This window comes from Hypanus sabinus (assembly GCF_030144855.1).
Source record: "Hypanus sabinus isolate sHypSab1 chromosome 24 unlocalized genomic scaffold, sHypSab1.hap1 SUPER_24_unloc_28, whole genome shotgun sequence".
NCBI lineage: Eukaryota > Metazoa > Chordata > Chondrichthyes > Myliobatiformes > Dasyatidae > Hypanus > Hypanus sabinus.
Window position 1 is genome coordinate 189,180 of NW_026778942.1, and position 24,780 is coordinate 213,959.

General features: G+C 54.6%; 1 protein-coding gene across 1 annotated transcript in view; it reads left to right on the forward strand.

The window, feature by feature from the left end:
• The first annotated feature begins 1,170 nt into the window (after positions 1 to 1,170).
• Positions 1,171 to 24,780, forward strand: part of LOC132385500 (uncharacterized) — a 37,140-nt gene continuing 13,530 nt past the window's right edge. The window contains exons 1-7 of the mRNA XM_059957613.1: positions 1,171 to 1,211; positions 2,429 to 2,483; positions 3,451 to 3,620; positions 3,726 to 3,798; positions 4,973 to 5,090; positions 6,823 to 6,955; positions 8,880 to 9,014. Coding sequence (XP_059813596.1) covers positions 1,206 to 1,211; positions 2,429 to 2,483; positions 3,451 to 3,620; positions 3,726 to 3,798; positions 4,973 to 5,090; positions 6,823 to 6,955; positions 8,880 to 9,014 — 690 coding nt within the window. The 5' untranslated portion in view covers positions 1,171 to 1,205. The remainder of the gene's footprint in view (positions 1,212 to 2,428; positions 2,484 to 3,450; positions 3,621 to 3,725; positions 3,799 to 4,972; positions 5,091 to 6,822; positions 6,956 to 8,879; positions 9,015 to 24,780) is intronic.

Sequence of the window (24,780 nt, forward strand, 5' to 3'; positions counted from 1 at the left end):
CCCCTCTCTCCCCTTCTCTCTCCTCCCCCTCCCCTTCTCTCTCCCCCTTCTCTCACCCCACACATTTCCTCCCCTCCTCCTTTCTCTCCCCTCCCCTCTCTCCTCTCTCCCCTCTTCCCCTCTCTCTCCCCCCTCCTTCTGCCCCTTCCCCTCCCCTCCCCTTCTTCCCTCTCCACTCCCCTCCCCCTCTCTCTCCCTCTTTTCACTCTCTCCCCTCCCCCTTCTCCCCCTCTCTGTCCCCCTCTCACTCCCCCCTCTCTCATCCACTTTCCTCCTTCTCTCTCCCTTCTCGCTCTCCCCCTTCTCCGTATTCACTATTACTTTCCCCTTTCTCTCTGTCACTCCTCCCCTCCCTCTGTCACTCTCCCCTCCTGCTGTCTTTCCTCACCCTCCCTCTGTCATTCCTCCCCTCCCTCTGTCACTCTCCCCCTCCTGCTGTCTCTCCTCCCCCTCCCTCTGTCATTCCTCACCCTCCCTCTGTCACTCCTCCCCTCCCTCTGTCACTCTCCCTTCCCTCTGTCACTCTCCCCTCCCTCTGTCATTCCTCCCCCTCCCTCTGTCACTCTCACCCGTGTGACTTTTTCACAATCTTTCTGCCCTCTCTCCCTTCCCCGCGCTCCCCCGTGCACCACCCTTCCCGAGCAGAAACGTCCAAGGCTCGTTCTGGCCTGGTACACGCTGTTTGTACCCAGAATGGCCCTCACCTCGAGGCAGGTCCACCCCCCCCCCCCCCCATCTCGATCAGCAGCAGCTCTTTGCTCTCTCTGCCTTGTGGCAGGAAGCCACAAATGGGCTGCATCAAAAAGTGGTGCAGATCCAGGGTGGTGGTAACGAGATGCCTGAAACACTCTCGGGGAGGGCGTGGGGAGAAGTGGGGAATGTTGAGTTGGTGGGGGGGAGGTAGAAGATGGGGTGGGGTCACTGAAGAGGCAGGGAGAGGAGACTCTTGAACTACGCTCACTCCCTCACTACCTTTTCCTTTCTCTCTGTCTTGTCTCTCTCCCCCTGTCAGCATCACATTTTCACTCTTGGTCTCTCTCTCTCGGTCTCCGGCATCGCCTCCCCTACCTGCCGCTGAGTTTGAGGTGATCGGACTCAGTTCCTGTGACAGTCAGCCTCCCCTCCCCCACCCCCACCTCAGCCCCCGCCTCCTCGCCGTCCCTCCTCCTACCGAAATAAACACCTCCATTTTGAGCCCGGGTTATATGCAGGTACATCTTTCTCACCGCGCCCGTTAGAAGCTCCCCCTCACCCGCCTACCCCCGTTAGAAGCTCCCCCTCACCCGCCTACCCCCGTTAGAAGCTCCCCCTCCCTCCCCCAACCCGCCACCCTTCTTAGAAGCTCCCCCTCCCCCCTCTGCAACCCTCCCTTTTAGTGAAATTAAATTCTTTCGTTTTGAGGGGACCCGCGATCAATGTCAGTTACTGGGCTCCCTCCCTCTCCCACTACAAATTGCAGGAGGTCGGGGGCCAGGGTAAGATCCCAAAGACTGGGGTGGATGAGAGAGACTCCCTCCTCGCAGCCCCTCCCACAGCGTGACCCTCCTCCCTGCCTGTCCTGCAGAGTGAAGCTCCCTCCCCACCTTCCTCCTCGCTTCCTTCCTCACCAACCCTCTTACGGCACAGCGCTCCCTCCTCGCCTCCCCTCCGTCCTTTCTGCTACTCCCTCCTCAACTTGCCCTCTTCTCTTCCGTTCCCTCCTTGCTGGCCTTCCAAGCTTACCACCCTCTCTCCTCGTCCCAATCCCTTCACTCACCCTCCTCATCCCACTCACCCTCCTCATCCCACTCTCCTTGCCTCAACCTCCTCGTCCCGCTCTCCTCACTCACCCTTTCTTGTCCCATTTTTCTGCACCATACACTCCTCATCTCGCCCCTCGTCATCCCAGTCTCCTCACTCGGGCCTCATCCCACTCCCTTCACCTCACCTTCCTCATCTCACCCTCCTCACCAGTCTCTCCTCACCTCACTCACCCTTCCTCCCCCACTCTCCACACCCCGTCCTCTACCACTCCCCTCACTCACCCCTCCTTGTCCCTCTCCCCTCACCCCTTCCCCTCATTCATCTTTCATCATCCCACTCCCCTCATTCACTCTTCTCGCCCCACTCTTATCACTCACCCCTCCTCCCCAATCCCCTCACTCACCTCTTCTCGTCACATGCCCCTCCCTCACTCCTCGCCCCACTCCTCTCACCTCATTCTCCTTCACCCACCTCCCTCGCTGCCACGGACTGTGTGTGGGTGCGGCAGCTCGGGGGGTGGGGGGGAAGCTGAGCTGTTGTCTGTAGGAATGGCCAGACGTCAGCAGGGCGACAACGGAGAGACGGGACGTCTGGTGGGGGAACGGGTGGAGACGGAGGAGCGGGATGTCGGGGTCAGGGATGGTCCAGCGATGGGAAGGGGGCTAATGTGTTCTCTGTCCCACAGCTGGGGGCCATGGACCCACAGTCAGAGGGACAGCTCATCGCGGCCTCCTCGCTGGGTAACATGAGCCTCACCTCGCGGCACCCACCCTCCAACTCCCTCCCCACTAATCCCCTCCCTTCTCACAACCTTCCCTGACAAACTCCCCACCTGCTCCCCGAATCACCAGCATCTCCTGTTGACCCACGCCTCTCCCCCCTCCTCCTCAGCAGACTTGATGAGCTGAGTGGCCTCGTTCACTTGTGGTCTCCTAGGGTGGCAGCAGGAAGTGGGGGTTGAGGACACCATGGAGAGAGGGGGTGGTAGGGACAGGTGAAGGGCGGTGGTGGGGGAGGGAAGAAGGGGTGGAGGGAGATGGAGGAAGGAGAGGGAAAGAGAGAGCCTGTGGTATTTGAATTACCAGGTGAACGAGCAGTCTTTGAGGTACCGTAAGTCTTTATTGTTGCTGTATTGGTAGATGCTTTTTTTGCTGTTGGAGGGGGGTCGCGCTTTGCTGTTTACACGTGGGAGAGGGGAGCTGGGGGGGCTTTTGGCTTCTAACATTTAACATTCATTCTTGGAGCCCTCCTCTGTTTGCAAAGAAAAGGAACTTTTGGATGAATACGGTAGACATTTCTCTGACATTAAATGGAACCTGTTGAGACAGAGAGAAGTGGACAGCGGGGGGGGTGGGATTTGATAGGATAGGGAGAGGGAATGGGTATCAGGGAGAGCGCGGAAGGGTGGTAAGAGATGGGCTTAGGGGTTGTTCGGAGAGAGGGGGGTGATTGGAGAGATGGTGAGAGGAAGTCGAAGAAGAAGAAAGCAAGGACGTGCAGAAAGGAGGGCGACGGAGTGGGGATGTTGAGGAAGGAAGGGGGAAGTAAGTGTGGCAGAAGAGAGGGGAGAGGGTGGACGGAGAGAGAGAGGGTAGAAGAGGGGAGAGGTGAGTCTGCCACGTAGCCGAAGTGGAGGGGGCATGAGGGAGGGGGCTGTTGGGGAGGGGCGCTGGTTTGTCTGTGCACTGATCCCCTTCTACCGCGTAGTCACAGTGAACAAGGGAGTGCCTGAGGGTCTGGCACAGACCAGAGAGGAGGAGGAGGAGGAGGACGCCATCTCAATCGGAGGATCGGAGGCAAAAGAGAGGCGGCCCCAGGGGTTGGACTCCTCAGCTGACCGAAGCCGCAGGAGAAAGGAGGCACGCGACCAGGGCACAGTGAGTCCCACCCCCGTTCCTCAAACACCCCCTTCCACCCCTCCCGAATTCCCTCCGCTGTCCCCTCCCCCCACTGCATGTTTGTGACCCCTCGCTCTGTTCCAGGTGAAGGGACGTTCTCGGTCTCCGTCTCGGTCCCCTGCCCGGCCAGCAGCTGAAGTGTCAGTGTCCTATGACCGTGAGTAGGAGTCACGGGGTGAAGCCGGGTGGGGGCTTTGGGTTCAGAGGGTTGATTCTGGGAACTTGAGGGTTAATATACGAGGAGCGTTTGATGGCTCTGGCCTGTGCTCCCTGCAGTTCAGAACACTCATTGAAACCGATCGAGTACCGAAAGGCCTAGATGGAGGGGATGATTCCTATAGACTCGAGGGCGCAGCCTCAGAATAGAAGGATGTCCATTTAGAACAGAGATGAGGAGGAATTTCTTTAGCCAGAGGGAGGTGAATCTGTGGAATTTGTTGCCACAGGTGGCTGTGGAGGTCAAGTCATTGGGTGTATTTAAAGCACAGGTTGATGGGTTTTTGATTAGTCTGGGTGTCAAAGGTTATGGGGAGAGGGGTTGAGAGGGATAACTAATCAGCCGTGATGGAATGGCATAGCAGACTCGATGGGCTGAATGGCCTCATTCTGCCCCTGTGTCTTACGGACCTGCAGTGTACTGAAGCGGGGGCAATGGGAAGTGAGTTGAGAACACAATGGAGAGAGGGGGTCGCAGGGGAGAGGCGAGGGGCAGTGCTGCGGGGAAGAGCGGAGGTCGACGTTTGGGGTGGATGTGAATGGAAGGCGGGGAGGTGAGGGGAGATGGGGGAAGACTTCGGGAGGACGTAAGGGACTGGAGGGGGGTGTCGCGAAGAGGAGGGAATTGAGGGTTGAGTAGATGGAGAACGGAAGCGGAGGTTGAAAGGTTCTTGGTCAGTCAGAGCATCACAATTTACATGGAGTAGGCAGGAGAATGGGTCATTTTGGAATGACACGTTGGGCCCAATGGCCCAGTTATCCCTCTATGTTCCTATAGCTTCTCCCATTTCCTAGCGGAATCTCTGCCACACTCCTGGTGGGGGGGGGGGGATTAATCCCAGAAAGTAGGAGCAGAATTAGGCGATTCGGCCCATTGAGTCTGCTCCACCATTCCATCATGGTTGATTTATCATCCCTTTAAGCCCCCTCTCTTGCCTTCTCCCCACAAGCTTTGAAGTCCTTACTAATCAAGAACCTATCAACCTCCGCTTTGAATACAGGTGGGAATGTTTAATGGCTCGCCCAGTGTGACAGAAACACTCGACCCTTCCCTACCATAAATGCCCTCTTTGTGTCTCACCCTCTGTTCCCCGCCCCCCCCCCCCCCCCCCCAGGTCTGGTCAGCACCCTCCACCAGGAGAACGGAGAGCTGCGGTCCCTCAAGATGGAACTGTCCCGCGAGATATCCAACCTGTCCCGGTCGATGCAGGTGATGGAGATGCAGCTGCAGAGGTGAGCGCGGGCATTACCGCCACTCGGGGAGGGCGTCAGAACTTTCCGGAAACCCAGCGGCAACCATCACAGACCCACGTGTCCCTCCTTCCATTAAAGGGTGGGGTACAGAGCAGCAGAGTGGCGGGAAATAGTGCAGGGGCCAGAGGGGAATCCCAGAGACAGGAGGGACAGTGTCACAGAGATCGGGGCAGGGTGGGGGAAGGAGGGGGTCACATCGATGGAGCCAGAGGAGGTTACAGAGATGGGGTGGGGTGTAGGAGATTGAGGGGGAGTCACAGAGACAGGGAGGATTGTGGGGGAGGGAAGGTTATGGAGATAGCAGGGACGTAGTGACTGAAGGGATTTACAGAGATGGGGCTGGAGGGAGTTACACAGACAGGGGTATAGGGACTGGAGGGTGGGTTACAGAGATGGGGAGGGGAGTAGGGACTGGAGAGGGTTACAGAGAAGATGAGGGGTGTAAGTACTGGAGAGGGTTACAGAGACGGGGAGGGGTGTAGGGATTGGAGAGGGTTACAGAGACAGGGAGGGGTGTAGGAACTGGAGTGGATTACAGAGATGGGGAGGGGTGTAGGGACTGGAGAAGGTTACAGAGATGGGGAGGGGTGTAGGGACTGGAGAGGGTTACAGAGATGGGGAGGGGTGTAGTATACTGGAGGATGTTACAGAGATGGGGAGGGGTGTAGGGACTGGAGAGGGTTACAGAGATGGGGAGGGGTGTAGGGACTGGAGAGGGTTACAGAGATGGGGAGGGGTTTAGGGACTGGAGAGGGTTACAGAGATGGGGAGGGGTGTAGGGTTACAGAGATGGGGAGGGGTGTAGGGACTGGAGAAGGTTACAGAGATGGGGAGGGGTGTAGGGACTGGAGAGGGTTACAGAGATGGGGAGGGGTGTAGTATACTGGAGGATGTTACAGAGATGGGGAGGGGTGTAGGGACTGGAGAGGGTTACAGAGATGGGGAGGGGTGTAGGGACTGGAGAGGGTTACAGAGATGGGGAGGGGTGTAGGGACTGGAGAGGGTTACAGAGATGGGGAGGGGTTTAGGGACTGGAGAGGGTTACAGAGATGGGGAGGGGTGTAGGGACTGGAGAGGGTTACAGAGATGGGGAGGGGTTTAGGGACTGGAGAGGGTTACAGATATGGGGAGGTGTGTAGGGACTGGAGTGTTACAGAGATGGGGAGCGGTGTAGGGACTGGAGAGTGTTACAGAGATGGGAAGGTGTGTAGGGACTGGAGAGGATTACAGGGATGGGGAGGGGTGTAGGGACTGGAGAGGGTTACAGAGATGGGGAGGGGTGTAGAGACTAGAGAATGTTACAGAGGCGGGGAGGGAAGTATGGGCTGGATGGAGTTACATGGAGTGAATGATCGTGGTGCATTCGTGCACACTGTGGCTGCTGTATCTGACAGTGTGGGGTGTCGATGGAGTGCTGAGGAGGAGCTGTTTAAGTCAACACTCTTCCAGGGAAGTGGGGAGTGTCTAGTCACACTCCTGACTTGTAGAGGGGGAAAATTAATGTGGCGGATGTGAAGTGCAGGGACTGACTTGAACCAGGCAAGTGACATTCCTGACCCATGCTTTGTGGACGTGCAGACAGGGTGTCAGGAAGTGAGTCACAGTGGGTTTCCTGGCCCCTGGCCGGAGAGAGCTGTTAATAAGTAGGGAGAGGAGAGTGGCTTCACCAGAGGCACCCTGTCCTACCCTCTCTACCTTGCTCCCACACCAGCACCAGTGCAGAGAACGTCAATCTGAAAAACCAGTTGGAGGCCCTGCGGAAGACCAAGACGGAGCCCAGCCAGACGGAGACTGGGTACCTGGAAGAGTCGATGGCAGACAGAGTATTGATAGCAGAGCAGGAGGTGGGCAACTCTCTCCCCGCCCCCAACCTGAGTGCGGGCCTGTGGGAGTCTGGCGGATCTAATCCAGGGGTTGGGGGGTTTATATAGAGAATAGATCCTGGGACTGGGATCTAATCCAGGGGTTTGGGGGTTTATATAGAGAATAACAGATCCTGGGAGTGGGTTACGGACTGGGATCTAATCCAGGGGTTGGGGGTTTATATAGAGAATAACAGATCCTGGGACTGGGATCTAATCCAGGGGTTGGGGGGTTTATATAGAGAATAACAGATCCTGGGACTGGGATCTAATCCAGGGGTTGGGGGGTTTATATAGAGAATAACAGATCCTGGGTCTGGGATCTAATCCAGGGGTTGGGGGGTTTATATAGAGAATAACAGATCCTGGGACTGGGATCTAATCCAGGGGTTGGGGGGTTTATATAGAGAATAACAGATCCTGGGACTGGGATCTAATCCAGGGGTTGGGGGGTTTATATAGAGAATAACAGATCCCTGGGAGTGGGTTACGGACTGGGATCTAATCCAGTGGTTGGGGGGTTTATATAGAGAATAACAGATCCTGGGACTGGGATCTAATCCAGGGGTTTGGGGGTTTATATAGAGAATAACAGATCCTGGGACTGGGATCTAATCCAGGGGTTGGGGGGTTTATATAGAGAATAACAGATCCCTGGGAGTGGGTTACGGACTGGGATCTAATCCAGTGGTTGGGGGGTTTATATAGAGAATAACAGATCCTGGGGCTGGGATCTAATCCAGGGGTTGGGGGGTTTATATAGAGAATAACAGATCCCTGGGAGTGGGTTACGGACTGGGATCTAATCCAGTGGTTGGGGGGTTTATATAGAGAATAACAGATCCTGGGACTGGGTTACGGACTGGGATCTAATCCAGTGGTTGGGGGGTTTATATAGAGAATAACAGATCCTGGGACTGGGATCTAATCCAGGGGTTGGGGGGTTTATATAGAGAATAACAGATCCTGGGACTGGGATCTAATCCAGGGGTTGGGGGGTTTATATAGAGAATAACAGATCCTGGGACTGGGATCTAATCCAGGGGTTGGGGGGTTTATATAGAGAATAACAGATCCTGGGACTGGGATCTAATCCAGGGGTTTGGGGGTTTATATAGAGAATAACAGATCCTGGGACTGGGATCTAATCCAGGGGTTGGGGGGTTTATATTGAGAATAACAGATCCCTGGGAGTGGGTTACGGACTGGGATCTAATCCAGTGGTTGGGGGGTTTATATAGAGAATAACAGATCCTGGGACTGGGATCTAATCCAGGGGTTGGGGGGTTTATGTAGAGAATAACAGATCCCTGGGAGTGGGTTACGGACTGGGATCTAATCCAGTGGTTGGGGGGTTTATATAGAGAATAACAGATCCTGGGAGTGGGTTACGGACTGGGATCTAATCCAGTGGTTGGGGGGTTTATATAGAGAATAACAGATCCTGGGACTGGGATCTAATCCAGGGGTTGGGGGGTTTATATAGAGAATAACAGATCCTGGGACTGGGATCTAATCCAGGGGTTGGGAGGTTTATATAGAGAATAACAGATCCTGGGACTGGGATCTAATCCAGGGGTTGGGGGGTTTATATAGAGAATAACAGATCCTGGGAGTGGGTTACGGACTGGGTTCTAATCCAGGGGTTTGGGGGTTTATATAGAGAATAACAGATCCTGGGACTGGGATCTAATCCAGGGGTTGGAGGGTTTATTTTGAGAACAACAGATCCCTGGGAGTGGGTTACGGACTGGGATCTAATCCAGGGGTTGGAGGGTTTATATTGAGAATAACAGATCACTGGGAGTGGGTTACAGGCCGGGATCTGATCCTGTGAATGCGTCTGAGTCTCTGATGGCCCCTGACAGCCCCATCTCTCCCCACCCCCCCCACCCTCTCTGCCCAGGCCCAGTGCGCCAAGGCACAACTCGCTCTGCTGAGGGAGCGCTACGACCGCATCGAGAGGGACAACCGAATGATGGCCGACGAGATCCACCGCTTCCGTGAGCAGATCGGCCGGCTGCAGCAGTCCCCGATCCAGGTCGGTGACCCCACCCTCCGGCCGCGGTGGGCAACCAACCTAGCTGCCCAGGGAGAGAAGAAGGGTGGACAATAATGGTCGGGGGGCGGGGGCAGCCACCTTCAGATTCTACTAACACTCCTACCCCTCCAGTGCAATCACACCACAGCACCCAACTTATGTAATCAGTGCCCTGCCTTTAGGAGAATGTAACGGGATCTCATAGAAAGCTATCGAATATTGAAAGGTCCAGATAGAGTTAACGTGGAGAGGATGTTTCCAATAGTGGGGGGAGTCTGCGACCAGAAGACATAGTCTCGGAATAGAAGGATGTCTCTTTGAAAGGCCTAGATGGAATGTAGAGCACGGTGCGGCTAGTGTACTGAGCTGCCTGCATTTCTGTGCAAGAACTGTCGTAGGAAAGGCGGATGATAGTGCTGAAGATGAGGCAGGTGGTTTACAAACAGAGGGAATGTCCAGCGAGGAGAGGCTGGTGATCGGATGAGTTGCAACGTGAAAGGCGGACAGAATTGAAAAGGGTGGTCACAGGACTGCAGGTGTTGTTTTTGAATGTGTGCAGCATTCGGAATAAGTTCGACGAACTGGTAACACGATTACAGATCGGCAGGTAAGACGTTGTGGGCACCAGTGAATCGTGGCTGAAAGAAGTCTCCAGCTGGGAGCTTAATGTCCAAGGATGCACAGTGTACCGCAAGGACAGGCAGGACGGCAGAGGGAACAGCATTGCTCTGTTGGCAAAAAATGAAATCAAATCATTAGAAAGAGGTGACATTCAAATGTGTTGAAGCATTGTGGATAGAACTGAGGAACTGTAAGGGTGAAAATCAGAATTAGGGTTATTGTCATCATGCCGATGAAATTTGTTAGCAGCAGTTCAATGCAATTTATAATATAGAAGAGAAGAAAATAAACAAGTAAATCAATTACGTATGTTGAATAGATTAAAAACGTGCACGAAAGCAGAAATATTTTAAAAAGTGAGGTAGTGTCCAAGGGTTCAATGTCCATTCGGAATCAGTGGCAGAGGGGTAGAAGCTGTTCCTGAATCACTGAGTGTGTGCCTTCAGGCTTCTGTATCTCCTCCCTGATGGTAACAGTGAGAAAAGGGCATGCCCTGGCTGCTGGAGATCCTCAATAATGGATACTGCCTTTCTAAGACACTGCTTCCTGAAGATGTCCTGGTTACTTTGTAGGCCAGTACCCAAGATGGAACTGACTAGATTTACAACCTTCTGTAGCTGCTTTCAGTCATGTGTAGCCCCCCCCCCAATACCAGACAGCAATGCAGCCTGTCAGAGTGCTCTCCATCGTACAACTATAGACGTTTTTAAGTGTAACTGACTGACATGCCAAATCTCTTCAAACTCCTAATGAAGGCTGTCTTGCCTTCTTTATGATTCCATCGATATGTTGGGACCAGGTTAGATCCTCAGAGATCTTGACACCCAGGAATTTGAAGCTGCTCACCCTCTCCACTTCTGATCCCTCGATGAGGATTGGTATGTGTTCCTTCGTCTTACCCTTCCTGAAGTCCACAATCAGCTCTTTTATCTTGCTGACATTGAGTGCCAGGTTGTTGCTGCGGCACCACTCCACTAGTTGGCATATCTCACTCCTGTACGCCCTCTCGTCACCATCTGAAATTCTACCAACGATGGTTATATCGTAGGCAAATATAGAGATGGTATTTGAGCTGTGCCTAGCCACACAGTAGCAGTAATGTGTATAGAGAGTAGAGCAGTAGGCTAAGCACACACCCTTGAGGTACGCCAGTGTTGATCGTCAGCGAGGAGGATATGTTATCACCAGTCCGCACAGATCATGGTCTTTGGTTAGGAAGTCAAGGATCCAATTGTGGAGGGAGGTACAGAGGCCCTGATGAGAGTTGAATAGTAGTAGGGATGTTCTACAAATTACCACAGGAGATAGAAAATGCATGCCAAAAGGGTAATGTTACAATAGTCATGGGGATTTCAATATGTAGGCTGATTGGGAAATCAGATTGGCGCTGGATTCCAGGAGGGGGAATTCCTAGAGTGCCTATGAGATGCTTTTTAGAGCAGCTGATGGTTGAGCCCACTGGGGGATCAGCCATTCTGGATTGGGTGTGAGGCAGAAGTGATCAGAGAGCTTAAGGTCTTTGGTGTCAGTGGTTGAATTCACCCTGAATTTTGAGAAGGAGAAGCTAAAGTCGGATGTGTCAGTGGAGGCATGAGAGAGAGGAGTTGGCGGGAATTGATTGGAAAAGAACACTGGCAGGGACGACGGCAGACCAGCAATGGCTGGAATTTCTGGAAGCAAGTTGGAAGACACAGGATATATGTGTCTTCCAATAGAGCAAAGAAGAAGTATTCTAGAGGCAAGATAATACAACCGTGGCTAACAAGAGAAGTCAAAGTCAACGTAAAAATCAAAGAGAGGGCATATAATGGAGAAAAAAAATTAGTGGGAAGTTAGAGGATTGGGAAGCTTTTAAAAATCAGCAGAAGGCAGCTAGAAAGGTCATTAAAAAGGTAAAAATAGCATGTGAAAGTAAACTAGCCAATAGTATTAAAGAGGATACCAAAAGTTTCTTCAGATACATGAAGTTTAAAAGAGGCGAGAGTGGATATTGGACCACTGGAAAATGATGCTGGAGAGGTAGTAATGGGGACAAGGAAAAGATAAAGTATTTTGCATCAGTCTTTACTGTGGAAGACACTAGCAGTGTGGTGCAAGTTCCAGGCCATGAAGTGTGTGAAGTTACAACTAATAGAGAGGAGGTTCTGGGGAAACTGAAAGGTCTGAGGTTAGATAAGTCTCCTGGACCAGATGGTGTACACCCCAGAGTTCTGAAAGAGGAGGCTGAAGAGATTGTTGAGGCATTAGTAGTAATATTTCAAGAATCACTGGATTCTGGAATGGTTCCAGAAGACTGGAAAATTGCAAATGTCTCTCCATTCTTCAAGAAGGGAGAGAGGCAGAAGAAAGGAAACCATGGGCCAGATAGTCCAACTTCAGTGGTTGGGAAGATGTTGAAGTTGATTATTAAGGATGAGGTCTCGGGGTACTTGGAGGCACATGATAACATAGGCTGTGGTCAGCACGGTTTCCTCAAGGGGTAATCTTGCCTGACCAATCTGCTGGCATTATTTGAAGAAATAGCAAGCAGAATAGACAAAGGATAATTGGTTGATGTTGTGTCCTTGGGTTTTCTGAAGGCCTTTGACAAGGTGCCACACATGAGGCTGCTAAACAAGCTATGAGCCCGTGGTATTACAGTAAAGGTTCTAGCATGGATAAAGCCGTGGCTGATTGGCAGGTGGCAAAGAGTGGGAATAAAGGGGGGCTTTTCTCACCGGCTGCCAGTGACTAGTGGTGTTCCACAGGGCTCTGTGTCTTGACCGATTCTGTTCACGTTACCCGTCAATGTTTTGGATGATGGAATCGATGGCTTTGTTGCAAAGTTTGCAGACGATATGAAGATGGGTGGAGGGGCAGGTAGTGTTGAGGAAGCAGAGAGGCTACAGAAGGACTTAGATTAGGAGAATGAGCAAAGAACTGGTAGATGGAATACAGCGTCGGGAAGTGTATGGTCATGCACTTTGGTAAAGAAATGAAAGGGTTGACTATTTTCTGGAGAGAAAATACAAAAATTGGAGGCACAAAGGGAAATGCCAATTTGCAGGTTGAGTATTTGGTGAGGAAGGCAAATGCAATACATTCATTTTGAGAGGACTAGAATATGAAAGCAAGGATGTAATGCTGAGGCTTTCTAAAGCACTGGTGAGGCCTCATTGGTAGTATTGTGAGCAGGTCTGGGCCCATATCTTAGAAAGGATGTGGTGAAACTGGAGAGGGTTCAAAGGAGGCTTGTTATATGAAGAAAAACTGATGGCTCTGCCCCTGTATTCATTAGAATTCAGAAGAATGAGGCGTGACATTGATCCCTTTCGAACGGTGAAACGCGTGACAGAGTGGATGTGGAGAGGATGTTTCCCATGGAGGGAGAGTCTAAGACCAGCAGACACAACCTCAGACTAGAGGGGTGTCCTTTTAGAACGGAGATGAGGAGGAATTTCTTTAGCTAGAGAGTGGCGAATCTGTGGAATTCTTTGTCACGGATAGCTGTGAAGGCCAAGTCTTTATGTATATTTAAGGCAGAGGTGATTGATCAGGAATGAAGGGATTTAGGGAGAAGGCAGGAGATTGGGGTGGAGAGGAAAATTCTCCCCGTGGCTGGATGAATTTCCCCGGGTGCTTCGGTTTCCTCCCACAGTCCCAAGACGTACCAGTTAATAGGTATGCTGTATTATGTTTCTATGGCAACGCACACAAAATGCTGGAGGAGCTCAGCAAGTCAGGCAGCGTCCGTGGAGGGGGATAAACAGCTGATGCTTCGGGCTGAGATGGTTCATCAGGTCTCGAAAGGAAGGGGGGAGCAGAAGTCAGAACAAGAAGATGAGGGGAGGGGAAGGAGGACAAGCTGGTGGGTGATAGGTGAGGGGGGAGAAGAGTGGGTGGAGAAGCCGGGAGGTGAGAGGTGGAAGAGGTACAGTACTGTGTAAAAGTCTCAGGCGCGTGCATCGTCGCTCAGCGGCCGAGGAGGTTTGCACAATACCGTATTTGTCAACGTGGAGCCGAAAGCGAGTTGGTAAATCTGGCAGGGAGCAAAGGATGTTGGGACTGTGGGAGGGGCAGAGAAGGAGTGCCAGGGTGGGGTGGGTGGTGTGGGTGCAGACACATCCAGCCCTGGGACATCAGGCAAGGTAATTTTAATACAAACAATCCGTTTATTGATCATTACAGAACATTTCTCTGGTGCTTCGTGCTCCGTCCCCTCGCTCTTCCCCTTTTCCCAACCATGATTCCCCTCTCCCTGTCCCCTTCCCACTCCCAGTCCACAACAGAGACCTGTATCAGAATCAGGCTTATCATCACTCACATATGGCATGAAATTTGTTTTGACAGCAGTACAGTGCGATACATAAAATTACTACAGTACTGTGCAAAAGTCTTAGGCACCCTGGGGTGGGTGGTGTGTGTGTGTGTGTGTGTGTGTGTGTGTGTGTGTGTGTGTGTGTGTCAGTGTGTGTGTGTGTGTGTGTGAGTGTGTGTGTGTGTGTGTGTGTGTGTGTGTGTGTGTGTGTGTGTGTGTGTGTGTGTGTGTGAGTGTGTGTGTCAGTGTGTGTGTGTAAGACTTTTGCACAGAACTGTAAAGGGATGGAGAAGAATCTGATAGGAGAGTGGAGAAAGGGAAGGAGGAAAGGCACTAGGGGGAGGTGATGGGCAGTGAGGGGAGGGGTAGAGGTACAAGGGGATGTAGAATGAGGAATGGAGGGAGTAGGAGGAAGGGGAGAGAAATTACTGTCCGTTTGAGAAGTCGAGGCCACCCGGACGGAATATGAGGTGTTGCGCCCCCGACCTGAGACTGCCCTCATCGTGGCATTGGGGGGGGGGGGGGGTCACGGGAAGACAGACGGAATGGGACTGGGAAGTTGAATTGAAAATAGATGGCTGTCAGGAAATCCTTCCCTTGCAGCAGACGGGGCAAAAGGGTTCCGACTCAACTCACCTTCCGCCCTACCTGGTCTCACCTATCACCTGCTCGCTTGTACTTTGTCCCCTTCACCCCGGCCCCCACTTTCTTGTTCTGGCTTCAACCCCCTTTGTTTCTGGTCATCGTGAACCGTCTCGGCCCGAAACGCCGACTCTTTATTCCTCTCCGTAGACGCTGCCCGACCTGCTGAGCTCCTCCAGCAGCTTGTGTGTGTTACTCTGGAGTTCCAGCATCTGCAGAATCTCTTGTGTTTAAGGCAACAAAGTCACTAGCCGTCTGCGCAACCACTGCCTGCCGTCTCTTGGCTGGGCAATCGTGAAGGTCACCAGTTCTGAGTTTTTGTGATGTCAGATGCCTTCAGTGATTCCCAGCACCGGGGGCTAGCAGGGGCAGAAGGGGCTGATAGGCCAAGCTTCTGAGCTTGGCGGGGTAGCTCCGGGTCCTGGGATGTGTTGAGTCCGAGGGACGCAGGAGCCACCCTCCTGGCTGGGCCCTGGACCTGCGAGACCACTGCACTACACGGTCAGCCTCACTGCAGTACCGGCACTGAGTTAACCCCTTCCTGGTTGGCGGGGTGCCACAAGGTGTCGATGTCACAGTGAGGGGTGTGGGGAGTGTCGGTGTCACGGTGAGGGGTGTGGGGAGTGTCGGTGTCACGGTGAGGGGTGTGGGGAGTGTCGGTGTCACGGTGAGGGGTGTGGGGAGTGTCGGTGTCACAGTGAGGGGTGTGGGGTGTGTCGGTGTCACGGTGAGGGGTGTGTCGGTGTCACTGTGAGGGGTGTGGGGAGTGTCGGTGTCACGGTGAGGGGTGTGGGGAGTGTCGGTCTCACGGTGAGGGGTGTGGGGTGTGTCGATGTCACAGTGAGGGGTCAGGGGAGTGTCGGTGTCACAGTGAGGGGTCAGGGGAGTGTCGGTGTCACGGTGAGGGGTGAGGGGAGTGTCGGTGTCACGGTGAGGGGTCAGGGGAGTGTCGGTGTCACGGTGAGGGGTGAGGGGAGTGTCGGTGTCACGGTGAGGGGTGAGGGGAGTGTCGGTGTCACGGTGAGGGGTGAGGGGTGTGTCGGTGTCACGGTGAGGGGTGTGGGGAGTGTCAGTGTCACAGTGAGGGGTCAGGGGAGTGTCGGTGTCACAGTGAGGGGTGAGGGGTGTGTCGGTGTCACAGTGTGGGGAGTGTCGGTGTCACAGTGAGGGGTGTGGGGTGTGTCGGTGTCACAGTGAGGGGTCAGGGGAGTGTCGGTGTCACAGTGAGGGGTGTGGGGAGTGTCGGTGTCACAGTGAGGGGTGTGGGGAGTGTCAGTGTCACAGTGTGGGGAGTGTCGGTGTCACAGTGAGGGGTGTGGGGTGTGTCGGTGTCACAGTGTGGGGAGTGTCGGTGTCACAGTGAGGGGTGTGGGGTGTGTCGGTGTCACAGTGTGGGGAGTGTCGGTGTCACGAAGAGGGGAGAGGGGAGTGTCGGAGTCACAGTGAAGGGTCTAGGGTGTGTTGGTGTGGGGAGCGTCGGTGTCACGGTGTGGGGAGTGTCGGTGTCACGGTGAGGGGTGTGGGGAGTGTCGGTGTCACGGTGAGGGGTGTGGGATGTGTCGGTGTCACGGTGAGTGGGGTGTGTCGGTGTCACAGTGAGGGGTGAGGGGTCTGTCGGTGTCACAGTGAGGGGTGAGGGGTCTGTCGGTGTCACGGTGAGGGGAGTGGGGTGTGTCGGTGTCACAGTGAGGGGTGAGGGGTGTGTCAGTGTCACAGTGAGGGGTGTGGGGTGTGTCGGTGTCACAGTGAGGGGTGAGGAGAGTGTCGGTGTCACAGTGAGGGGAGAGGGGAGTGTCGGTGTCACAGTGAGGGATGAGGGGAGTGTCGGAGTCACGGTGAGGGGAGTGGGGTGTGTCGGTGTCACGGTGAGGGGTGAGGGGAGTGTCGGTGTCACAGTGAGGGGTGAGGGGAGTGTCGGTGTCACGGTGAGGGGAGTGGGGTGTGTCGGTGTCACAGTGAGGGGTGAGGGGTGTGTCGGTGTCACAGTGAGGGGAGAGGGGAGTGTCGGTGTCACAGTGAGGGGAGAGGGGAGTGTCGGTGTCACAGTGAGGGGTGTGGGGTGTGTCGGTGTCACAGTGAGGGGTGTGGGGAGTGTCGGTGACAGTGAGGGGTGTGGGGAGTGTCGGTGTCACAGTGAGGGGTGTGGGGTGTGTCGGTGTCACAGTGAGGGGTGTGGAGTTTGTCAGTATCACAGTGAGGGGTGTGGGGAGTGTCGGTGTCACAGTGAGGGGTGTGGGATGTGTCGGTGTCACGGTGAGGGGTGTGGGATGTGTCGGTGTCACGGTGAGGGGAGTGGGGTGTGTCGGTGTCACAGTGAGGGGTGTGGGGAGTGTCGGTGTCACGGTGAGGGGTGTGTCGGTGTCACAGTGAGGGGTGAGGGGTGTGTCGGTGTCACAGTGAGGGGTGTGGGGAGTGTCGGTGTCACAGTGAGGGGAGTGGGGTGTGTCGGTGTCACAGTGAGGGGTGAGGGGAGTGTCGGTGTCACAGTGAGGGGTGTGGGGTGGGTCGGTGTCACAGTGAGGGGTGAGGGGTGTGTCGGTGTCACGGTGAGGGGTGAGGGGAGTGTCGGTGTCACAGTGAGGGGTGTGGGGAGTGTCGGTGACAGTGAGGGGTGTGGGGAGTGTCGGTGTCACAGTGAGGGGTGTGGGGTGTGTCGGTGTCACAGTGAGGGGTGTGGAGTTTGTCAGTGTCACAGTGAGGGGTGTGGGGAGTGTCGGTGTCACAGTGAGGGGTGTGGGATGTGTCGGTGTCACAGTGAGGGGAGTGGGGTGTGTCGGTGTCACAGTGAGGGGTGTGGGGAGTGTCGGTGTCACGGTGAGGGGTGTGTCGGTGTCACAGTGAGGGGTGAGGGGTGTGTCGGTGTCACAGTGAGGGGTGTGGGGAGTGTCGGTGTCACAGTGAGGGGAGTGGGGTGTGTCGGTGTCACAGTGAGGGGTGAGGGGAGTGTCGGTGTCACAGTGAGGGGTGTGGGGTGGGTCGGTGTCACAGTGAGGGGTGAGGGGTGTGTCGGTGTCACGGTGAGGGGTGAGGGGAGTGTCGGTGTCACGGTGAGGGGTGTGGGGTGTGGGGTGTGTCACAGTGAGGGGTGAGGGGAGTGTCGGTGTCACAGTGAGGGGTGAGGGGAGTGTCAGTGAGGGGTGAGGGGAGTGTCGGTGTCACAGTGAGGGGTGAGGGGAGTGTCGGTGAGGGGTGAGGGGAGTGTCGGTGTCACAGTGAGGGGTGAGGGGAGTGTCGGTGAGGGGTGAGGGGAGTGTCGGTGTCACAGTGAGGGGTGAGGGGAGTGTCGGTGAGGGGTGAGGGGAGTGTCGGTGTCACAGTGAGGGGTGAGGGGAGTGTCGGTGAGGGGTGAGGGGAGTGTCGGTGTCACAGTGAGGGGTGAGGGGAGTGTCGGTGAGGGGTGAGGGGAGTGTCGGTGTCACAGTGAGGGGTGAGGGGAGTGTCGGTGAGGGGTGAGGGGAGTGTCGGTGTCACAGTGAGGGGTGAGGGGAGTGTCGGTGAGGGGTGAGGGGAATGTCAGTGAGGGGAGTGTCGGTGTCACAGTGAGGGGTGAGGGGAGTGTCGGTGAGGGGTGAGGGGAGTGTCGGTGTCACAGTGAGGGGTGAGGGGAGTCTCGGTGAGGGGTGAGGGGAGTGTCGGTGTCACAGTGAGGGGTGAGGGGAGTGTCGGTGAGGGGTGAGGGGAGTGTCGGTGTCACAGTGAGGGGTGAGGGGAGAGTCGGTGAGGGGTGAGGGGAGTGTCGGTGTCACAGTGAGGGGTGAGGGGAGTGTCGGTGTCACAGTGAGGGGTGAGGGGAGTGTCGGTGAGGGGTGAGGGGAGTGTCGGTGTCACAGTGAGGGGTGAGGGGAGTGTCGGTGAGGGGTGAGGGGAGTGTCGGTGTCACAGTGAGGGGTGAGGGGAGTGTCGGTGAGGGGTGAGGGGAGTGTCGGTGTCACAGTGAGGGGTGAGGGGAGTGTCGGTGAGGGATGAGGGGAGTGTCGGTGTCACAGTGAGGGGTGAGGGGAGTGTCGGTGAGGGGTGAGGGGAGTGTCGGTGTCACAGTGAGGGGTGAGGGGAGTGTCGGTGAGGGGTGAGGGGAGTGTCGGTGTCACAGTGAGGGGTGAGGGGAGTGTCGGTGAGGGATGAGGGGAGTGTCGGTGAGGGGTGAGGGGAGTGTCGGTGTCACAGTGAGGGGTGAGGGGAGTGTCGGTGAGGGGTGAGGGGAGTGTCGGTGTCACAGTGTGCTGCTGGCTAGCCTTGTCTTCAGAGCCCGAAGAGGAGCCGAGTGTGTCAGCTTCCTCCTGCCAGTACAGAGCCTCTCCTCCACCAGGACTCCTGCAGTGCCTCATTCGGGGCCACACACGGAAACTGGGTATCTTACAGTCCCAGGCTAAACTACAGGGGATCTCGGAGCAGCGGTGGGACTCAGAGACTGTGTGAACACGCCCTGGTGCCCGTCAACCACTGTCCCAGCTCTGGGCAAATAGCCCCACTGTCTTGTGCAAGTCTGTTGAGACAAGGCTAAGGGAGCACACCCTGACTGAAAAGCAGTGCGTGGCGGTGTGCTATAGGCGGGCCTTAGCAGACCAAGGACCCGGCGGCCTCCTGCAGCAAGACGTGGGACTGGTTGTCCTGGGTCCACCCTTGCCACCGGGATGTACCTCATCGGGGTGAAGGTAGTGTTATGGGGATGACACACCCCCTGTGGTACTTTAATGTCTTCCTTGCGCAGGTCTCCACCTCTGACCACGGTGAACAATACCTGGACCTTACACATGGTTGAAATCTGACAGCGATGGGGCGTCTGGCAACAGGAGCAGGTAGGAATGGGCTGGGAGCTCCCATTCAGAACCCTGCACGGCAGCGGCACAGATTATTTGGCTGCTGGCAGCTGGGACTGAGTGGCAGCTGTTTTCAGCAGATCCCTGTGCGACTGAGCAGCCCTACTTAGGGACCGCCAATTGGGGAAGGGCCTAGAAAAGTTGGCCGAAAAATTGCCCATTCAATCCCTCACCTGAATAGGTTATCACACCCATCGGGGTATGACACTACTGCGGTCGAAATAAGAAACAATACAAACTAAAACTAGCAACATGGAATCTAAGGGCTCTCCAGGACTCGTATGGCTTCTCTGACAGACCTCACCGGAGAACAGCCTTGATCGCTGCTGAGCTGAGGTGCTACATCATCGACATTGCTGCCCTGAGTGAGACCAGGCTCCTGGATGAACGCTCTTTAGCAGAGGAGGGGATGGGTTACAGCTTCTTCTGGAAGGGTTTCCCCCCAAGTGGACAACATCTCCACGGAGTAGGAGTGGCCGTCAAGAACAACTTTCCAACCAGTCCCACAGAAACACTGGTTGGAATCAGTGAAAGACGAATGACCCTCCGTATCCCCCGGCAAAGAAACGTTATGCCACGCTTCTCAGTGATTATGTACCAACTTTGCCATCTGAGAATGAGGAATGCTTTTACCAGACATTTGATTAATCTCTTTGCCGGATCCCTGAGAATGATATGATCCTTTTGCATGGGGGCTTCAACACTAGGATGGGACAAAACAGCAGGATATGGAATGGAGTGCTATGTAGGCATAGTATTGGCAAGGTGAATGTAAATGGCATGAAACTACTTACTCTTTGCTTTGAGCATAACCTTACCATAACCAACCCTATCTTCTGGCAGATGCACCCTCGTGGATGCTCCCTCGCTCTAAACATTGGCACATGATCGACTGCTTCATTGTGAGACGGAGGGATATCAAGGATGTTCTCATCACCCGAGCCATGAGAGGTGCAAAGTGCTGGACTGACCAGTGTGACTGTAGCCAAGCTCCCTATGAAATTGCATCCTCACCCACTTGCGGGTACAAAAACCCAATAAAAGCGGCTAAACTCAGACACCGTCCACAACTTGCTTAAAACATGCATGAAGCACACCGGGCAAATTTAGACAACACTTCATTCACCAGCATCAGGCAGCTCGGAGGAAAGGGCAAAAGCCAAATCGGGCCGTACAAAATGAGTGGTGGACTGAAAAGGCACATGAAATCCGGTCCTTTGCCGGTAATAATGACATGCATAATTTTTGCATTGCTGTCAAAACCATCTACGGCCCAGTAAATCGGTACGTTACACCCTGAAAACAGCAGATGGTCTAACACTTCTGAAGAATCAGAATGCCATTCTGCTGAGGCTGGCTGAGCATTTTAACACCCTGATGAATCAGGACTCTGAAGCTGACCTCACCATCCTGGATGAACTACCTGAACTTCCTCCTATTCGCGACATCAGTCTTCCAGGAGGTTCTATCAGCTGTCCATTCCCTCAGGAACAACAAGCCCCCTGACAGTGACAGTATCCCTGTTGTGCTACTGATGAACGGAGGGTACATGTGTAGGTGCACCCTCTACCAGTTCATCATCAAGGCCTGGACTGATGAGAACATCCCACAGCAATGGAGAAATGCAGACATCGTTGTCATTTATAAGAACAAGGGTGACGATATCATCTGCGGCAATAGTCGGGGGATATCACTCCTTTCTGTTGCTGGAAAGGTCCTGGCTAAGGTGATACTGCAGAGACTCATCAGCAACATCACCGAGTCAATGCTGACGGAATCGCAGTGTTGATTTCAGAAGAACAGGAGCACGATCGACATGATCTTCACGGCCCGGCAGCTTCAGGAAAAGTGCCCGGAGCAACATCAGTGCCTGTTTTGGGTCTTTGTCGACCTCTCCAAAGCATTCGACACTATGCAAAGAGAGCTCTTATGGGATGTCCTCCCAGGTTTGGCTGTCCCAATAAATTTGTTAACATCACCACCATTTCCACAATGGGATGACTGCTTGAGTGACCATAGGAGGACAAGAGTCCGAGCTCTTCCTTGCACAGGGGTGAGTCAGGGGTGTGTGCTAGCGCCCGTGTTCTTTAACATCTTCCTCTTGTGTGTTACTCATTCTCCACCACGAGACTGAAGACAGCAGTGCTGTGGCAATGGACGTCAGACTAGGTGGCAAACGCTTGGATATCAGGAGGCTCCAGGCAACCACCAATCTTCGTAGAGAGCGGGTCCTGGAGCTGCAGTATGCAGACGACTGTGCTTCTGTGGCCCATACTCCGGAGGACCTTCAGACTGACCAGCTGTGGCGGTGGAGCGTACAGCAGGATGGGGCTGACTGTCAACACCACCGGACAGAAGTGGTTTGCAAATGGAGACCGGTGTCCCACCCACTCTACCTGCCTTCACCGTTGGTGATAAAAAGCTGTCAGTAGTGCCATCTTTCAAATATCTGGGGAGCATTCTCTCTGAGGATAGCGGCATTGACAACGACATCCAGAGCCGCATTAAACAGGCATCAGCTGCCTTTGGGAGACTTTGGCGTGGAGTCTTTTAGAACAGGAGCCTTCGTCCCTCCACAAAGGTCGCTGTATACCAAGCGGTCTGTGTCACCATCCTCCTTTATAGCTGTGAAGCTTGGGTAACCTACAGCCGTCACATCAAGTCCTTTGGAGCGCTCCCACATAAGCTGCCTCCAGCACATCCTGGGAATTACCTGGCGTGAGCGGGTACCTCACACTGAAATACTTGTAAAAACCAACTGCAGAAGTATTGAGGCCATGATCACCCAGCGTCAGCTGCAGTGACTGGGGCACGTGATAAGGATGCCCCCATGTCGGCTACCCCGCTGAGTGTTAAACGGCCAGCTACATCACGGTCGACGCTCAGCTGGAGGGCCGAAGAGAAGGATCAGATGAAGAATGCTTTAAGGTAGTGCAAGATCAGACCTGAGGACCTGGAGGATGTAGCTGCTGACCGTACCACTTGGCAACAGTTGTGTAGAGATGGAGTTCGTATTCTGGAGATGGAAAGAACAACCAGAAGACAGTAGAAGAGAGCCAGGAGAAATGCAGCCATTGTTGCCACCACTACCACTTATACATGTCCCACCTGCAATAGAGCTTGTGGGTCCAGGATAGGACTATATGGTCATCACAGATCTCACCGTTAAAGGAGTAGACGTTGTCATCGGATTCCGATGGAGAACTGAAGAGAAGAGGGGTGTGTTGTGTTTCAAGAATCACCCTTTGTAAGAATGATCGGTGAGGCACAAAAAATCTGTATTCACCGACAAATAACTGTTATCGTTTCAACTAAAAGCACGTGGGTTCACAGACAGTGCACCCCACCAGAATTCCCTGACACTGCATGAACAGTCAACCAAGAGAAATCATAAAACCCGGGAAAGGAAACGACATTGGCCGGACGTTCGTCGTGGTGCAATCTCCACGTGTCCGTGGGGTCCTCCTTATCCGCGATGGTCGGTCTCTGGCTGCTGGAGGGTTATCGCCCCTGAGTATCTGGAGCTCCCGAGCCTTATACGGTTCCTCATCAATTGAACCATTGGATCTCCATCCCATTGGCTCAAGGTCACCTTCTTACTGGTCATCGTACATGCCTCTGCCCACCCCAGCCTTGTGTATTTCTGTCTTTACACTCCGACTGGTCCAACCCAGTTAAATGAGGCAACCCAGACAGATTCTAATGAGATTACCGATTGCAGGTCTGGCATTTTACAAAACTCCTCTGTGAATGGTCTGATGTATATTGCCCTGATTAGATCGTCCCCGAGCGAGGATCAGTTCACAGTCCATGCCCTTTACATTACAAATGGCTATTTGTTTGAGAATGGTCTCAGGTTTGGCAGGTGAAGCTTCCTGTGTCCACATTCAGTTGCTCTGATCAGATTATCCAAGAGCAAGAAGCTGTTCCGAGTCCACAAAATGGGGGAAACAAAGACAACTGGCTCGTCTGCTTCGCCATCCTCGATCAGACTGCAGTTTATTCCAGCCAACAGGTGGTGTCACGGTGAGGGGTGTGAGATGTGTCGGTGTCACGGTGAGGGGTGTGGGGAGTGTCGGTGTCACAGTGAGGGGTGAAGGGTGTGGGATGTGTCGGTGTCACAGTGAGGGGTGTGGGGAGTGTCGGTGTCACAGTGAGGGGTGTGGGGAGTGTCGGTGTCACAGTGAGGGGTGTGGGGAGTGTCAGTGTCACGGTGAGGGGTGTGGGGTGTGTCGGTGTCACAGTGACGGGTGTGGGGTGTGTCAGTGTCACGGTGAGAGGTGTGGGGAGTGTCAGTGTCACAGTGAGGGGAGTGGGGTGTGTCGGTGTCACAGTGAGGTGTGTGGGGAGTGTCAGTGTCACAGTGAGGGGTCTGGGGAGTGTCGGTGTCACAGTGAGGGGTGTGGGATGTGTCGGTGTCACGGTGAGGGGTGTGGGGAGTGTCGGTGTCACAGTGAGGGGTGTGGGGAGTGTCGGTGTCACGGTGAGGGGTGAGGGGAGTGTCAGTGTCACAGTGAGGGGTGAAGGGTGTGGGATGTGTCGGTGTCACAGTGAGGGGTGTGGGGAATGTCGGTGTCACAGTGAGGGGTGTGGGGAGTGTCGGTGTCACGGTGAGGGGTGAGGGGAGTGTCGGTGTCACGGTGAGGGGTGAGGGGAGTGTCGGTGTCACGGTGAGGGGTGTGGGGAGTGTCGGTGTCACAGTGAGGGGTGAAGGGTGTGGGATGTGTCGGTGTCACAGTGAGGGGTGTGGGGAGTGTCGGTGTCACAGTGAGGGGTGTGGGGAGTGTCGGTGTCACAGTGAGGGGTGTGGGATGTGTCGGTGTCACAGTGAGGGGTGTGGGGAGTGTCAGTGTCACGGTGAGGGGTGTGGGGTGTGTCAGTGTCATGGTGAGAGGTGTGGGGAGTGTCAGTGTCACGGTGAGGGGAGTGGGGTGTGTCGGTGTCACAGTGAGGTGTGTGGGGAGTGTCAGTGTCACAGTGTGGAGTGTCAGTGTCACAGTGAGGGGTGTGTCGGTGTCACGGTGAGGGGTGTGGGGAGTGTTGGTGTCACAGTGTGGGGAGTATCGGTGTCACGGTGAGGGGTGTGGGGAGTGTTGGTGTCACAGTGTGGGGAGTGTCAGTGTCACGGTGAGGGGTGTGGGGAGTGTCGGTGTCACAGTGAGGGGTGTGGGGAGTGTCGGTGTCACAGTGAGGGGTCTGGGGAGTGTCGGTGTCACAGTGAGGGGTCTGGGGAGTGTCGGTGTCACAGTGAGGGGTGTGTCGGTGTCACAGTGAGGGGTGTGGGGAGTGTTGGTGTCACAGTGTGGGGTGTGTCAGTGTCACGGTGAGGGGTGTGGGGAGTGTCGGTGTCACAGTGAAGGGTGTGGGGAGTGTCGGTGTCACAGTGAGG